The following is a 19,101-nucleotide window of genomic DNA, read 5'->3' as shown; positions in this document are numbered from 1 at the left end:
CTGCTACATCTACAGCAGGGAAAACAGGGATTCTATCAAAAATGCATCAAGCAGTCCAGTAAGTGATATACATTACCGAATCAGATTCTGTGCCCCGACAGCATGATACTCTCAGATTCCATAGCAAAACCTGCTGACAGATTCCCTTTAATAACTGGTACAATACATTGCAATGAACTGTAGTATAGCAGTCTATTATAAAATTGACTGCAGGCTGGGCATTATTGGAAGACAACAATGGGAAACATATGGCCAATCAGTAGAACCCTAGCAGCCATAATCATAGGCACCCAGCAGAGGGGGGGGATAGGTCACAGAAAGGATGCCCTCCTACCATATCCAACCACTTAAAGGAGTTTTCCCGTGAACAAAAGTTAATTTTAATCAATAGATCTTGGAATAATAATAAGTTCCACAATTTAATAATAAAATGATCCTGTGCTGAGATGATCTTATAAATGTGCCCCTGCTGTGCACTGTGTAATGGTTGTGTCTGACCGTGCAGGAACATGGTTTGATCATACCACATCTCCTGGGCAGGGGAGGATACAGACATTACAGCATGGGGTCACAGCTGATTCTTTCTGTGATGTAAAACATTGTTTAAAAAAAGTCAGTGAAATGTTTTATCTCACAAAAAGAATCAGCTGTGATCCCATGCTGTGCTATCTGTATACTCCATTTTGCTTCTGTCCCTATCTACTTACCTGACCACAGTGAGTACCAAAAAAATTAGCAACCACATTAGTAGAATCGATAATATGATGGAAGAATTTGTCTTTCAGTGAGTAGGTATGGCCAAAGTTCACAGCAGACATCACGTTAGTAACAGCATTCATAACACAGCGGTTAGGATCACTGGCACTTCCTGAAATAAAACATTTTAAAAAAAGTTGAATGATATAAAATGGCATACATGAAAACACAAAGTAAAAAAAAAGATAAATAAAAAGTAGGCAGTTTGCACAGACTTTTGTTCATAGAATAGTTGTTACTGTATGAGCATCATTTAAATGATATGTACAAGAAATCATGGGTGGGCACTACATTAAACCAGCCTCTTAAATACAGCAGACATCCACATATGCCAGAGACCTCCCACTGGTAATACTCAGTGGTGCTCAGGCAGCATGTATCAGCTGTCAGGTTCCCTGTAAGCTAAACCACTAAAACCATTGCACTTTTATACTGTTAGTAGAAATTATAACAATATACAGTATATACATTATGGCAAGATAATTCAACTTTATCACATAACTACATAGGCACCTGTGAAGACCTGGGGTCTTCCGTGTGCGTAACACTACTCAGACAACACAGGGTGAAGGTAAAACAGCGTGGCAATACTTTATTGAACCACAAAGCGGACAATAAACACGTAGAACAGTCCCAGCAAATACCCAAGATGGTAAAACATTACACCGTCTCACCCTTCAGCTTCTCCCGCAGGCTGTGACTTTGGGACTCCCAGGGCTAACTACGTCAGTCAGTGGCCCCCCGCTTCTGGTGGGCCCCCACAGAGAGAAGATAGCGGCAAGCTTAGGAAGCTAGCAGTCCATCGAGGTTCAAGGCCAGCAGACCCGAGTCTCCCACCCTGGCCTCTCAGAGCATTTTCATTGGGCCAGAGGACCGGTGGGTCCCAATCTGGCTTCTCCAAATGTCTCCATCGGTTCCAGGCAACTAGAGGGTCCCTCTTGGCAACCCCAAAAAACATATCCATGGGGCCAGATGACTTCATTGTCTCAACCTGATCTCCCCAAAATGTATCCATTTCTCTCTGATGGTCAGTGAAAAAGATCCGTATCTTTCCAGTCAGGGCTGATACCCTTAGGCTAAAATCATGTACAATCCAAATCTTTGTCTCTTTGGATGGAGCTGCCATGCAATCCATCTACAGTACTTTCCTGAAGGGTTTCTCTCATTCTCCTTCTAAAGTCTTTCTGATGCTCCTTGATTCTGCTTGCAGCACTACAGACATCCTTGTTTCAAGTCTTACTGCTATAGAAGCACATGTCCCTTTTTAAGTACACATCCACAGGTCAAAGGTCATCAGTCAGAAGTAAAGAGGTAAAGGTACAGGGCTCACTCAGGTCTCATTGTTTGAGCTAATCAATTTACATAGTTGGTATCACAGGGGCTCTTGTAAATAAACATCTAGCTGGCTTTTAGTACAATTTGTCATTAGCATAGTAAACATGATTGTTTCCAAACGAATTGAATTCAACATTCAGGGTTATACAAACACTGGTCTGTCCACAGCCACATATATTTACAAGTCAACGCAAAGATAATAGTGTATTTCTCTTGGAGAATTTCTCTTTCTCTTAACAATCTAAACATCTGGCTTATTAAGATTATAGGCTGTATCGTCACTTCACTGCACCTTTATCATATAAATAGATACCTTGCTCAAGCTTTATCATCAGGATTTGAAAAGTATCACTAAGTGCACGCAAGCATACAGTGGCATGTAAAAGTTTGAGCACCCCTGGTCAAAATTACTGTTATTGTAAACAGTTAATGTCAAGACTGCAAATATTTTAAATTACATTTTGGCCCTTTTTGCCCTCTTTCAAGATGGTGTCTTTTGTCTCATGTGCCCCTTGTCTTCCTGCTTTATAACTCCACCCCAGCCTCTAATCAGTGCTAGAGTATTCTGCCTGTGATCTGCTCCTGGTTGTTTCCTAGTTTCCTGCTCTGCCCTGCAGACTTGTTTGGGTCTTCTGTTACCTGCTCTCAGAGACTCTGCTGCATTCAGTTGTTACCAGTATTCCTCCTTCTCCTGGCTGCTCCTGCTGCTACCTCTGAGCCTCAGTCTTCACCTGCATTCTGCTAACAAGTAAGCTGGTTTCTGCTCTGACTCACCTGCTTTAGATAGCTGCAGAGCACGGGACTGTGCTGCACTATCAGGGACTTCCTACCCAGGCCTCCCTGGATTATCTAAATATTGTATGGACTTCCTTGCATGGACTTGATAAGGACTTCCTTGTTTTCTAGCATCCTCTAGTGTGAATTGTGCTTTACAGATTGCTTTGCTGATTACATTTAGAGCACGGGACTGTGCTGCATTATCTGGGACTTCCTACCCAGGCCTCCCTGGATTATATAATATATATTGTTTGGACTTGATAAAGACTTCCTTGTTTTCTAGCATCCTCTAGTGTGAACAGTGCTTTACAAACTGCTCTGCTAATTGCATTTTCCCCCGAGTGTTTATGGACTTTGCGTTTTCGTCTGCACTTGTTTGAAACACCGTGTGTTTATAATATACACTTTGACACCTATAAGTTGTGCTCCGTTGTATCTTTGTTCCACGCAAAAAGACTCCTGTGGTATCCATTATAATTATTACAGTTAAGTAAGTTGAAGATGAAATGATCTCTAACTCTAAAAGGCCTAAAGTTAAAGATAACCATTTTCTTTGTATTTTAGGCACTATTTTTATTATATATATATATATATATATATATATATATATACAGTACAGACCAAAAGTTTGGACACACCTTCTCATTTAAAGATTTTTCTGTATTTTCATGACTATGAAAATTGTACATTCACACTGAAGGCATCAAAACTATGAATTAACACATGTGGAATTATATACTTAACAAAAAAGTGTGAAACAACTGAAAATATGTCTTATATTCTAGGTTCTTCAAAGTAGCCACCTTTTGCTTTGATGACTGCTTTGCACACACAATACTGAGCCTCATTTTGACTTGTTTTAAGGGCATTACATCAAAGTTGGATCAGCCTGTAGTGTATTTTTCCACTTTAATTTTGGGGGTGACTCCAAATCCAGGCCTCCATTGGTTAATAAATTTGATTTCCATTGATGATTTTTGTGTGATTGTCAGCACATTCAACTTTGTACAGAACAAAGTATTCAATGAGAATATTTCATTCATTCAGATCTAGGATGTGTTATTTGAGTGTTCCCTTTATTTTTTTGAGCAGTGTATACACACACACACACACACACACACACACACACACACACACACACACACACACACACACACACACACACACACACACTGAAGGAATAATTATTTGATCCCTTGCTGTTTTTGTAAGTTTGCCCACTGACAAAGACATGAACAGTCTATAATTTTAACCCCTTTAAAGCCCATGACGTAATAATACGCGTCTGTGCACTGGGCTTTAAGAGCCTGACTGTATTAATACGTCATGGTGATTGAGCGAGCACACAGGCTGTGCGGGCGCGATCGCCGCTGGGTGTCAGCTGATTGTCAAAGCTGACACCCAGTACTATGTGCAGGGAGTGGTCCCGCACCGCTCCCGGCACATTAACCCCCGCAATGCTGCGATCTAATTATACTCACTTCCTCTTCCGGCCTCCAGCGCAGTCTGCCGCGGCTTCTTGGATGTTGCCATGACGACCCGATGTCGTCATGACAACATCCAGGTCACCAGACAGCAGGAAGATTTTTTGGTCATGCGCAGTACATGACCAAACTATCTTCTCACTGGGCAGAGCTGACAGCCTGCATAGCACAGGTATGGTGCTCCATTCCTGTGCTATGCAGGCGATCAGAATAAAAAAAGTGAAAGTCCCAAAGTGGGACAAAGTATACAAATAAAAAAACTGTCAGAAAGTGAAAAAAAAATATTGTAAAAATATAAAAAAAACAATCCACCAAAAATAAAAATATAATCTACCCATCAATAAATACTATTATGAAAAAAACAACAACAAAAGTACACATATTTGGTATTGCCGTGTCCGGAACGACCTGACCTATAAAATTGTCCCACTAGTTAACCCTTTCAGTGAACACGGTAAAAAAATAAAAATAAAAAAACAAAGCAAAAAACAATGCTTTATCATCATATTCCCAAACAAAAAATGGAATAACACGCGATCAAAAAGATGAATATAAATAAAAATGATACTGCTGAAAATGTCATCTCGTCTTGCAAAAAACAAGCCGCCATACAGCTCCATCAGCCAAAAAATAAAAAAGTTATAGCTTTCAGAATAAAGCGATGCAAAAAAATATTTTTTTCTATAAAATAGCTTTTATTGCGTAAAAGCGCCAAAACATAGAAAAACTATATAAATGTGGTATCGCTGTAAACATACTGACCCGAAGAATAAAGTTACCTTATCAATTTTACCATACGTGGAGCAGAATAAAAAAAAACAATTCCTGAATTGTTGTTTTTTGTTTATTCTGCTTCTCAAAAATCGAAATAGAAAGTGATCAAAAAATGTCATGTGCCTGAAAATGGCACCAATAACAACGTCAACTCATCCCGCAAAAAACAAGCCATCACATGACTCTGTCGGCCAAAATATGGAAAAATTATAGCTCTCAAAATATGGCGATGCAAAAACTAGATTTTACAAAATATGTGTCTTTTAGTGTGCGACAGCTGTCAATCATAAAATCCCGATATGATTCTGGTATCTATGTAGTCGCACCGACCCGAAGAATAAAGTCGTCTAATCACTTATACCGCACTAGGAACGGCGTAAAAAATAAACACTAGGGCTGGGGTTGGTGTTAGGGTTGTTTTTTTTTTTTTTCTCAAAAGTAAAAAAAGATGACGATATGGCAACTAGTGTTGAGCGCAAGTGCTCGCTACTTGAGTTTGCATCGGGTGCTCGGGTATGCATTGAGTATCGTTGGTGCTCGATTGACATGCTCGAGTCTCCGCCCCATATGCTTCGCGGCCAAAAATACCTTGCGGGGATTTCCTGCCATGCACGAGTGATCCCCGCATGTTCTTTTTTGGGTGTCTAATAACCGTGCAACATGCGAGCGGGGACTCGAGCATGTCACTCGAGCACCCTTGATACATGGTGCATACCTGAGTACCTGATACAAACTCAAGTAGCGAGTACTTGCGCTCAAGGCTAATGACAACTTATTCAATATGATGACCTAATGTTATCAAATTCTGTGTCGTACCTCTGGGTTCAAAATATTCACTATACCCCTTGATAAAATCCTTGTGGGGTGTAGTTTCCAAAATGGGGTCACTTGTAGGGGGTTTCCACTATTTAGGCACATCAGGGGCTCTCCAAACGCGACATGGCGTCCGCTCTCGATTCCAGCCGATTTTGCGTTCAAAAAGTCACACAGTGCTCCTTCCCTTCTGAACTCTGCCGTGCACCCAAGCACTGTATTTTCCCCACATATGGGGTATTGGCGTACTCAGGAGAAATTGTACAAAAGTTTTTGGGGTCCATTTTCTCCTCTTACCCTTGTGAAAATAAAAAAATTGGGGCTAAAATATCATTTTTGTGGAAAAAGTTTGATTTTTTTATTTTCACGGCTCCATGTTATAAACTTCTGTAAAGGACTTGGGGGTTCAAGGTGCTCACCACACATCTAGATAAGTTCCCTGAGGGGTCTAGTTTCCAAAATGGTGTCACTTGTGGGGGGTTTCTACTGTTTAGGTACATCAGGGGCTCTCCATACGCAACATGGCATCCGCTAATTACTCAAGCAAATTTTACAATCAAAAAGTCAAATGGTGCTCCTTCCCTTCTGAACCCTGCCGTGCGCCCAAACAGTGGTTTTCCCCCACATATGGGGTATCTGCTTACTCAGGAGAAATTGCACAACAAACTGCATGGTGCAATTTCTCCTGTTACCCTTATGAAAATGCAAAAGTGGGAGCTGAAAAACATTTTTGTGGGAAAAATGTGAAAATTTTATTTTTATGGCTCAATGTTATAACTTTCTGTGAAGCACCTTGGGGTTCAAGGTGCTCACCACACATCTAGATAAGTTCCCTGAGGGGTCTAGTTTCCAAAATGGTGTCACTTGTGGAGGGTTTCCACTGTTTAGGTACATCAGGGGCTCTCCAAACGCAACATGGCGTCCGCTAATTACTCAAGCAAATTTTACAATCAAAAAGTCAAATGGTGCTCCTTCCCTTCCGAACTCTACCGTGCACCCTAACAGTGTTTTTTCCCCACATATGGGGTATCTGCGTGCCCAGGGGAAATTGCACAACAAATTTTGGGCTCCATTTTTTCCTGTTACCCCTGCGAAAATAAAAAAACTTGGGTCTAAAGTAACATTTTTATGAAAAAAGTTAAATGTTAATTTTTTTTCTTCCACATTCCAAAAATTCCTGTGAAGCACCTGAAGGGTTAATAAAGTTCTTGAATGTGGTTTTGAGCACCTTGAGGGGTGCAGTTTTTAGAATGGTATCACTTTTGGGTATTTTCTGTCATAAAGACCCCTCAAAGTGACTTCAAATATGATGTGGTTCCTAAAAAAATGGTTTTGTAAATTTTGTTGGAAAAATGAGAAATCGCTGGTCAACTTTTAACCCTTATAGCTCCCTAATAAAAAAAATTTGGTTCCAAAATTGTGCTGATGTAAAGTAGACATGTGGGAAATGTTATTTATTAACTATTTTGTGTGACATATGTGGCGCCACTGAGGGTTCAGTCGCCACAGGGGTACTGCACCTCACAAAGAGGTGTGGTATCTCCTCTTCCAGGTAAGGATGGAGTACCACTCAGGACCCCAATCACACACCCAACACTACACCACTCCAGTTTTGAAGGGGGCCTAAAGCACCATAGTGCCGCCCCGGTCCTGAATGGAGATATGGGGGGAACCAAAGTTAGGGGGAACCACATAGTGAGTGAGGGTGGAGGAAGTACTTATTCAAGCACTTTACTAGAAATCTATAAAACTACACTGTGTTCCAAATTATTATGCAAATAATATTTTCTCAGACTTTCCCAAATTACCTATATGATTTGCAGTCATTGCAATTTTCCAGTCAAATAACTATTAGAGTACAATTGAAAGGTTTTTGTACAAACTGCCTATGATAACAGTATATTTTTAAAAAAATAAAAAACTCAAACTGCACTCAAAATGCATGTTCCAAATTATTATGCACAGCAGAGTTTTCAAACTTTTCATTTTAATAAAGAACAAAAAAATGGTCATTTTTGAAATTATAAGCATTAGCAGGTTATTACAAACTGAAATCACAGTTTTCAACTCAAAACTTTATTCTAGGTGATGTTACATTTGCACATAGGACCCCTTGTTCGAAAGGAGCTTCTGAACTCTCTTGTCCATTGAATTTGTCAGGTTTTGGATGGTTTCTGCTTTAATTGTTTTGCATGAGGACAGAATACCCTCCCAGAGCTGCTGCTTAGATGTGAACTGCCTCCCGCCATCATAGACACTCCTTTTGATGATGCTCCAGAGGTTCTCAATGGGGTTGAGGTCAGGGGAGCATGGGTGCCACACCAAAAGTTTGTTCCCTTTTATGCCCATAGCAGCCAGAGATGCAGATGTGTTATGGTGCAGCATGAGACGGGGCATTATCATGCATGAAATGATCTCGATGGTCCAGATGGATGGAGTGGAGGATGGCTGGTTGATGGACACCCCATGCAAACACGGCTACGGCGCTAACAAGGAGGAGGTGGAGTAATGTTTTGGGCTGGAATCATGGGGAGAGAGATTGTCGGCCCTTTTAGGATCCCTGAAGGGGTAAAGATGAACTCCATAATGCATGTTGAGTTTCTCAAACAGCACTTCCTTCCATGGTTCAAGAAGAAGAACCGTGCATTCCACAGCAAGATCATTTTCATGCATGATAATGCCCCGTCTCATGCTGCACATAACACATCTGCATCTCTGGCTGCTATGGGCATAAAAGGGGACAAACTTATGGTGTGGCACCCATGCTCTCCTGACCTCAACCCCATTGAGAACCTCTGGAGCATCATCAAAAGGAGTGTCTATGATGGTGGGAGGCAGTTCACATCTAAGCAACAGCTCTGGGAGGGTATTCTGTCCTCATGCAAAACAATTGGAAGCAGAAACCATCCAAAACCTGAAAAATTCAATGGACGAGAGAGTTCAGAAGCTCCTTTCGAACAAGCGGTCCTATGTGCAAATGTAACATCACCTAGAATAAAGTTTTGAGTTGAAAACTGTTTGATTTCAGTTTGTAATAACCTGCTAATGCTTATAATTTCAAATATGACCATTTTTTTGTTCTTTATTAAAATGAAAAGTTTGAAAACTTTGCTGTGCATAATAATTTGGAACATGCATTTTGAGTGCAGTTTGAGTTTTTTATTTTTTTAAAAATATACTGTTATCATAGGCAGTTTGTACAAAAACCTTTCAATTGTACTCTAATAGTTATTTGACTGGAAAATTACAATGACTGCAATTCATATAGGTAATTTGGGAAAATCTGAGAAAATATAATTTGCATAATAATTTGGAACACAGTGTAGAGGCCATCTTAGTAACAAGGTCTTTGGTTGTGGGTCTTTGGTCGGTAGTCAGCACAAGGCTGCAGCCGTCTGAGGGTCCACGGTCCCCGGTCTCAGGCCTCGAGACAGGGAGCGGGGCAGAGTTATTTCCGGCTCTGTCCCCGGTCAGGGTCCCAAGCAAGAAGGCCCAGGAGGGGAGCAGAGGAGATAGGCTCCAGAGGCGAAAGGATCCCAGGGGGATACGGACGGAGCGGAGTCGCCACCTGTATACCTTAATCTGCCTTAGCCAGCGGGACCCTGCCACAAGAGGGGAAACCGGTCCCCCATCTGACTTTGTACTTCACGCCTCTGTCGGAAAAATCCGGAGGCTTTTGTGGATCCCAGGGGCATACGGAAGGAGCGGAGTCGCCACCTGTATACCCTAATCTGAGTTTATCCAGAGGGACCCAGCCTTATGCCACAATCTCACCACAAGCCACCAAAAAGGGCACCCAAGCGGTCCGGGAGCTACACGTTACCCATGGGGACATCGTAGTGCCCGTGCGGGACTCAGTGGGGGACACAAGGCGGGAGAAGTCGAGCAAGAGAGGAACACACTAGAACGGTATCCTGGCAGGTGCTCCTGAACTACCTGGAAAGTGCTGAGCCCCACCGTGGCGGCCACAGCTCGCCGTGTGACAGCAGAGAGAAGCTCTGAGCTGACATAACCAAGTGAGTAAAGACTCTGATGACTTCAATCACCGCCTCTGTCTGTTATTTCCTCCGCGGCACCGCACCCGCCAACACTCTACATTCACTACACTGCCCTGAGGCCCTGCTCCACCTGTGGGGAGTCGCACCAACTTAGCTGCCTGAACATCTGCCTCAGTGGACTGTCGCAGCGCTGGTAACCCATTACCAGATACCGCAGGTGGCGTCACAAACTATTCCAAAAACCCCTACCAATATAAATATCCCCCCTTTTCAGTTGACCGCCCTGGGCCACGGACCGGGCCAGCCACGGTGATATCCCCCCACTCCAGGCATCTGAGGGCCCGGCTGCCGAGTACCCTACGGCCCCGGGGGCGCGTCACATTTCTCTCTGATTTAAGGGGATAAAAATTCAAATTTTGAAAATTGCAAGATTTTCAAAATTTTCACCAAATTTCCATTTTTTCACAAATAAACGCAAGTGATATCGAAGAAATTTTACCACTATCATGAAGTACAATATGTCACGAAAAAATAGTCTCAAAATCAGCGGGATCAGTTGAAGCGTTCCAGAGTAATTAACTCATAAAGTGACAGTGGTCAGAATTGTAAAAATTGGCCTGGTCATTAACGTGCAAGCCACCTTGGGTTGTAAAGGGGTTAAGGGTAGGTTAATTTTAACATTAAGAGATAGAATATCCCCAAAAAATCAAGAAAATCACATTTTATAAATTAGATAAATGTATTTGCATTTTGCAGTGAGAAATAACTATTTGATACCCTACAAACCATTATGAGTTCTGGTTCCTACAGACCAGTTAGACCAGTATTTCCCAAACCCCATCCTCACGGCCCCCCCACAGGTCATGTTTTCAGGATCTCCTTAGTATTGCGACACTGAAGACTATTTGAACAATCGAGTTTATAGATGACGTACATCCGATTCACAGAGAGGAGGTGGATTCTACAGACGCGGCTATACCTCATCACCGGGCTACAGCTCATCGACGGACAGCGAAAGGGATGCAACTCACTCTGGCCATTTTTTACAGCAACGAAGACCATTTCCTTTCCGAAGAAAACGAGGAGGGGGAGGAGAACAAGGCCCACGTGACTACACGAGAATGACGACAAGGTCTCAGGTAGGACGACCAACATTGTCTTTAACATCTCATCCAGTACTTTAACTCCAACAGAACTCTCCGTTTTACAAAAAGGAGTTTCATTTTGTCCCACTCCCCCTTTGAACACGTTTACTTTGGAACAGGATCTTCTCCGGTTTTACAGGACTCTAAGATTGAAAGTACATTTCTCTAAGGATAGACACTGCATGGACCCTTTGTCTATAGAATATAGTGATAAGGGTAGTATGTTTCAGCTATATGACCTCCAACTCCGTACTCCCAGTCGTTTTCAGCCTCCTAAGATATATCATCACGTGGAAACATATATTGACTTAGTTCAGAGAGACATAAAGAATACTTTAACTGCCATTAAAAGAGGGGAATTACATAACAGGAATAATTTAACGGTTGAGGAAAAGAGAGCCCTTTCTTCCCTTAAAGAAAGTAAAGACTTGATAATTAAACCTGCAGACAAGGGGGGTGCCGTAGTGGTAATGGATCGCACATACTACATTACTGAGATTAAGAGGCAACTAGCAGATGGTGATACATATTTACCCTTACCTTTTAACCCAACTTCTGAAATCTCTAATCTCATCAGTCAGTTGGTTAATAATCACCTAACTGCAGGCACCATTGATACCAAAATGGCTGAATATTTGATCAACCATCACCCTACCATACCTGTCTTTTATACATTACCCAAAATACACAAGGACTTCCGGGTAGACCAATTGTTGCCTCAACCGACTCCCTTTTATGCCCTCTTGCTATAGTTTTGGAAAGGATCCTTACCCCTCATATACCAAAAATTACGTCATATCTAAAAGATACTACGCATTTTCTGACTACCATTAGTGCATTAGGCTCCATTCCAACTACCAGCACATTAGTGACCATAGACGTCAATAGCCTATATACTTGTATAGACCATGAAAGGGGAATCCAGGCAACTAACAATTTCTTAAATATTCACACCAACTATACAGCAGAATAGATTCAATTTTGCATAGATTTACTCACTCTCATCCTTAAGAAAGACTGCTTTCTCTTCGAGGACCAATTTTTCCTACAAAAGAGGGGTACTGCGATGGGCTCCAATGTAGCCCCCCCTTACGCTAACATTTTCATGGCCGAGTTTGAAAATCACCACATATATACCCATGTCTCCTATCAAACACATATACTTTACTGGAGACGTTTCATAGACGATATCTTTATGATTTGGACTGGCACGGATGTTGAACTTACATCATTCTTTGAATATATTAATACAAGGGTCCCCAATTTAACCCTTACCAAACATAGTGACCCGCAATTGATCCATTTTTTGGATACCACTATTACACTACTCAATACCGGAACACTCGAGAGTGATTTATATGTGAAACCCACAGATAGAAATAGCATTTTGTTTTACTCCAGTTGCCACCCACGACATGTGAAGAGAGCTCTCCCCAAATCACAACACTGTAGAATTGACCGGATAGTATCCAACAGTACAACAAGATGTAGGAGACATACAGAAATGGATTCTAAGTTTCAACAGAGAGGTTATCCTATTGATTTCCTGTGTAATAGAACAACAAATACCCTTACCAAGAGTAAAAATCCCCGGGTCACATTTGTCAATACGTATCACCCGTTTAGCAAAGCTATCTATAAGAGCATTCAACAACATTGGCTCCTCTTACAGAAATCTTACCCTTCAATTATAGAATTTTCTTCTGCACCGTTATGCTGTTACAAAAGGGCCCTTAATATCCGGGATTATCTGGTTAAGGCTGATATTGGGTCAACCCGAACAGGACCGGTCCAACGCACGTTGGCCACTCCACGCCGAGGGACTTTCCCTTGCTTGGGATGCCCACAATGTTCAAATGTTACTAAAGGTGATTGTTTTACACACCCTCGTTCGGGGAAGAGATACCCTATCAAAGGATACTTCTCATGTGATTCCAGTTTTGTAGTATACTTAATCAAATGCCCATGCGGTCTCGGATATGTTGGGGAAACCACCCAGCATATCCGTGACCGCATCTCACAACACAAATCTACCATTAGATGCTCCCGTACAATGCTACCTATTCCAGCTCATTTCCAGACAATGTCCCATACGGTGTCACAATTAAGATTCCAGGTAATTGAGCACATCCCGTTAAATAGGAGAGGAGGTGATCGTATTAAGATTGAAAGAATGGGAATCCTATTGGATTCACACACTACAGACTCTCACACCCGAAGGTCTCAATAGAGAGTATGAAACTCAATACCGGTAAACAGTATATTATTAATATGTTTAATTATTATTGCCAATGTTATGGTTAGATTGATTTATTATATTTATATCTCATAATTGTCTCCCCTTTTTTTTCTCTTTCCCTTTCTTCCCCACAGGTTAATACCTAAAACAGGGGTGACAAAACTGTTCTCTCTGCCCAAATAGGGGATTTCAGCTATCCCTTTTCCTTTCTTTATTGTCAGGCATTCCTAGTTTTTTACTCATTGCAGTTTATCGTTTCCCATACATTATGCGCATGCGCAAGTATCCCCATGCGTTCCACAGTGCTTTCCAATAAGCGGAAGTAGTCATCACAGGCACCGGAAGTCGCACGATAGCACGTGACTTAATGCACGTGCAACGCATCTGTTAAGCCGCACATCAGCGTCTCTCACCCGGATATCCTTCACTTACACAGCGCATATATAATAGCGCCATGACGGATCACTTCACGCACTGCCCTGAGCACCGGCACATCCCCTTTGGAGGCTCCGTTCTCTACTATACCAGGTATGCTTGACTTATATGTACACTTCACCCTGTTAGGTGTACTCATACCAGCTACCATAATATCTTTATGATTGTCTTCTACTTTTCTCTAGTATCCCTCTGGTCCAACCAGCAAATGTCTATTTGAGCCAGTAAGTCCCTTTCCAACCCTTTTTGTACTTCACAATCTACATTAATCATGGATTCCCTCTTTTAACACATATGTTTATCCACTCTGATTTTTCTATTTTGTGAGATGACCAGTTTACCTCCATTTCACCTTTTCTTTTCATTCTGAATGACCTTTTTTTTTTTTTTTCTTTTTTTTATATATTATGAAATATTATTGTATATTATGCATCAACTATGTTTATTATGTATTATGTACTCACTGTCTTTCCCTCCCCTCCCTTGCCTCCCCCCTTTTTTTTCCCTTTTTAATTTGCATCACTTGTTTTTTCATAGAGTAAACCTTGACAAAGACCTACATAGGTCGAAACGTTGGTCAATTATGTTGTTTGAACTGCAAAAGCTTTAAGATGCATGATAAATATATTGCCACATGAAAGGGATTGTGCTTTGAGTGAATAAAATTTGATTTTGCTGCACCTCCAGAACTCTTTGGAATTTGTTTCATAGACATATTGGTGTGCCGAGGTTTCTCCTTATACAATATTTCTCTTTTTACCTCTGAGCACCCACTTCACAGTGAGCGACCCCTCATTTATTATTACATTATTCTCTTTTTGGGATCCCGCTCCTGAGGTCTTCATGTCTTTTTCCACATTTGCGTACAACCAGGAGGAGGCGAACGGCATTATCTCACGGGTCAGTACTTCTGGCACTTTTCTCCACACCCCTATCGAGGAAGTACGAACCAGGGACTTGAAAAAGGAACGGAAGGGACACACAGCTCTAGAACTTCATTATATAATCCTTGCTGAATATCATAAAGTCCAATGCATCCCACGGGTACTACGAGTATCCTTACGTCCAACCCTTTTCCATGATAACCCTGATTTTTGTGCCAAATTCGAGGGAATACTAAATAAGTGTTCCATGGACATAATATTGCTCGCAATTGATTTTCTTCATAAGGAAATAACGGATTTAAACACGAAAATTATTGCAACAGAACAACAACTTAATAACACGATCCCCTCTGATGATTTTGTATCCTTGTTTCGTTTATGTTTCGTTACCTGAATTAAAGACAGCTGTCTTACATAGTCATCAGTATACAAGACTCCTGTCCACAGACACAATTAATCAGTCAGACTCTAACCTGTGCAACATGGGCAAGACCAAAGAGCTTTCTAAGGATGTCACAGACAAGGTCATAGACCTGCACAAGTAAGATGCTGGGTGAAAAGGAGACAACTGTTGGTGCAATAGTAAGTAAATGGAAGAAATACAAAATAGCTGTCAATCGACATCGATCTGGGGCACCATGCAAAATCTCACCTCGTGGGGTATACCAAGGGAGTATCTAGGGAGGGGGGGCAGCCGGGGCGCTGTTGGGCCGCCTAATGCGGCAGTCCGATGTGTGTCCCCTGGTGCCAGCGTTCTGCTGCCCCCCGGACCGGGATTCGGCCGTTCTCTGAGCGGGCGTCAAGCTGACAGCCTGCTCAGAGAAGCTGCAGCGTGTTGGATCCCAGTGATTGTAGTTGCATCTTGCAGGCGCAAGTACAATTGAAGCTCTGACTGTCGGCTAAGAGCGACGTCAGCAGCGTGATCAGGTCATGTGATCACGCTGCTGACGCCTCCTGTGGGCACGGGCGAGTGACAAGAGCAACGGTGTTAAGTGCTCCTGTGGTTATGTAGCTGAAGACACCAAAGATTTAGCCCGGGGGGGCATATTTATTAATTGTGCAAGGGGGGGGGTATTAATTGTGCAGTGGGACATATTTATTAATTGTGCAAGTGGGTATTTATTGTGCAGGAGGGTATTAATTGTGAAGGGGGGCATATTTATTTATTGTGCAAGGAGTATTTATTGTGTAGGGGGGCATATTTATTGTGCAGGGGTATTAATTGTGCAGGGGGGCATATTTATTTATTGTGCAGGGGGGCATATTTATTTATTGTGCGGGGGGGCATATTGATTAATTGTGCAGGGGGGCATATTTATTTATTGTGGGGGGGCATATTTATTAATTGTGCAGGGGTATTTATTATGCAGGGGTATTAATTGTGCAGGGAGGCATATTTATTTATTGTGCAGGGGGGCATTAATTGTGAAGGGGGGTCTTTATTGTGCAGGGGGACATATTTATTAATTGTGCAGGGGGGTATTAATTGTGCAAGGGAGCATATTTATTAATTGTGCAGGGGGTATTAATTGTACAGGGGGGCAAATTTATTCATTGTTCAGGGGCTACTTATTTATAGTGCAGGGGCCATATTTATACAGTGTGGAGGGTAGATTTAATCTCTGGGGAGAAAGTGGGGGGTGGGTACAGACACATTGGTAGCGAGGGAGAAAATGTGTGTGGACACAGTATGGGGAGCGAGGGTGATGGGATGTGTGCGGAAACAGTATGGGGATTTAGGGGTTGTGTAAGGAGGAAACGTGTAAGGAGACTATTGAGGAGACTAATGTGAGGAGACAGTATGGGGGAAGAAAAGTGTGAGTGGGCACAGAATAGAGACTGAGTAGTGGGTGTGGGATAGCATGGGGGGACAGTGTAAAGTCACAGCCAGGAGGGAACAGTATGCTAAGGAGGAGGAATGTGATGAGGGGGCACAGTACAGAGACTGGGCCCTATAGGGGGACACAGTGTGAGGACAGTGTGAAGAGGGGGCCCAGTATGATAAGGAAAGGGCAGTGTGGAGATCATGTACCATAAGAGGGACAGTGTGGGGGTGATATTTTGTGCAGGGAATATAGTGAGGGGCAATTATTTATTCAGGGGCTCAGTCTAGGGCAGATACTTTTATTCAGGAGCATTATAATGACTCTGCTATCTTTAAAGGGCATCGTGTGGGGATGTGCTGCAGAAGACCGGAGAAGATGGAAGTCTGCAGAGACTAGCTGTGGATGAGAAAACTCATCATGAGTCTGGACAAGAGGAAGAAAAGAGAGAACGACTCCAGAGACAACGTCATCTATCAGGTACCTGGATGTAAATGTTTTTTGTGATGCTGACATTTTTTTATTTTTATTTATGTTAGGAGCATTAAAGGGGTTGTCCAAGTTTGTGATGAGTCTGCAGTCATCCTATGTTGATACAGACTTCTAAATTCTCACAGTGCGCACTGCAGACTGTCAGGATTCTCTCGTGCCGGTGATTTGCATACATGCAGTCACATGCTGACTAGAAACGCATGGCCTCACTCAATGAAAATGAATTGAGGGAGCTCGGACACATCTAGTCGGAATGTGGCCAGAAGTATACAAATCACATACTTGTGGTGACATGACAGTCCACTCTTGCCACCAGCAAGGGAGAATCCTAAAAGTGTGCAGTGCATGCGCTGTGAGAATTCAGAAGCCTGCAGTCACATACAGTGACTGCAAACTTTCATCTCAAACCTGGATGATGTCTTTAATTATAAAATAAAGCCCTGTAGCCAATCCTAACAGCGTATAATATCCTCATTGTCAGAATTCAGCTCTGCTTGTAGGTTCCATCAGTCATCACATGGCCACTTCACTCCAGTGGCGTACCACCAATGGTGGCAGGCCACGCCACTGCTATGGTGCCCCTTGATCCTGGGGGGGCCGTGAGTCAGGAGGGCCCCGAAGCAGCATGGGAACGAGGAGGATACGTGAGTATTGGGGGGAGGGAGGTTTTGGTGGTGGAGGAGCAGGGCACAAGCAGTAGCTGCAGCTATCACGTGTGCCCTCTGCTAAAGAGACATGAATATTCCCTCTTCTCCACTCCCATGAACGTGGAGAAGAGGGAATATTCATTCTCTTTAGTAGAGGGCACAGAGGAGCGCTGAGCCGCGGCTCCTACTAACAGTGCCCACTACTAAAGAGAATGCATATTCACTCTTCTCCATGCCCATAGTCCCAGGGTGGAGAGGAGTAAATATGCTGGCATCTGAGAGCATGCGCTGCTCAGATGCTGACATGAGCTGCAGCAAACTGCTCCAGTGCTGCTGTGTCCTGAGGTGAGGAAGGAAGGTGAGTATATACACATATCAGGATTGGGGGATGAGGGGGGCCATGCATACCAGGATTGGGGGATGAGGGGAACCATGCATATCAGGATTGGGGGATGAGGGGGGCCATGCATACCAGGATTGGGGGATGAGGGGGGCCATGCATACCAGGATTGGGGGATGAGGGGGGCCACACATACCAGGATTGGGGGATGAGAGGGGCCATGCATACCAGGATTGGGGGATGAGGAGGCCACGCATACCAGGATTGAGGGAAGAGGAGGCCACGCATACCAGGATTGGGGGATGAGGGGGCCACACATACCAGAATTGGGGGATGAGGGGGCCACATACCAGGATTCGGGGATGAGGGGGCCACACATACCAGGATGAGGGATGAGGGGGCCACACATACCAGGATTGAGGGATGAGGGGGCCACACATACCAGGATTGAGGGATGAGGTGGCCACACATACCAGGATTGAGGGATGAGGTGGCCACACATACCAGGATTGAGGGATGAGGTGGCCACACATACCAGGATTGAGGGATGAGGGGGCCACACATACCAGGATTGAGGGATTAGAGGGCCACACATACCAGGATTGGGGGATGAGGAGGCCACGCATACCAGGATTGGGGGATGAGGGGGGCCATGCATACCAGGATTGGGGGATGAGGTGGCCACACATACCAGGATTGAGGGATGAGGGGGCCACACATACCAGGATTGAGGGATGAGGGGGCCACACATACCAGGATTGGGGGATGAGGAGGCCACGCATACCAGGATTGGGGGATGAGGAGGCCACGCATACCAGGATTGGGGGATGAGGGGGGCCATGCATACCAGGATTGGGGGATGAGGGGGCCATGCCTACCAGGATTGGGGGATGAGGAGGCCATGCATTCCAGGATTGGGGGATGAGGGGTGCCATACATACCAGGATGGGGAAATTTACTAGTAGCTGCTGCATTTCCCACCCTAGGCTTATACTCGAGTTAATCCCAGTTTTTTGTGGTAAAATTAGGGGCCTCGGCTTATACTCGGGTCGGCTTATTTAAAATATACAGAATTTTAAAATCAGTGAGTATGTGGTGCCCATTATACTGAAGGACTTTGGGGTGAATTATACTACAGTGCTGGCCAAAAGTATTGGCA

The 19,101-nt window shown here is 43.3% G+C and overlaps 1 protein-coding gene across 1 annotated transcript in view; it reads right to left on the bottom strand.

Moving 5' to 3' along the window:
* LOC141259390 (cytochrome P450 2J2-like) overlaps positions 1–19,101 on the bottom strand; it is a 155,980-nt gene that overhangs the window by 42,861 nt on the left and 94,018 nt on the right. Inside the window, exon 5 of the mRNA XM_073675298.1 lies at positions 708–868. Within this exon, the coding sequence (XP_073531399.1) occupies positions 708–868 (161 nt within the window). The remainder of the gene's footprint in view (positions 1–707; positions 869–19,101) is intronic.

Source organism: Phyllobates terribilis, unplaced genomic scaffold (assembly GCF_046119375.1).
Source record: "Phyllobates terribilis strain yellow unplaced genomic scaffold, ASM4611937v1 Scaffold_3__8_contigs__length_932513732, whole genome shotgun sequence".
Taxonomy (NCBI): domain Eukaryota; kingdom Metazoa; phylum Chordata; class Amphibia; order Anura; family Dendrobatidae; genus Phyllobates; species Phyllobates terribilis.
This window is presented reverse-complemented; position numbering and strand designations above follow the sequence as displayed.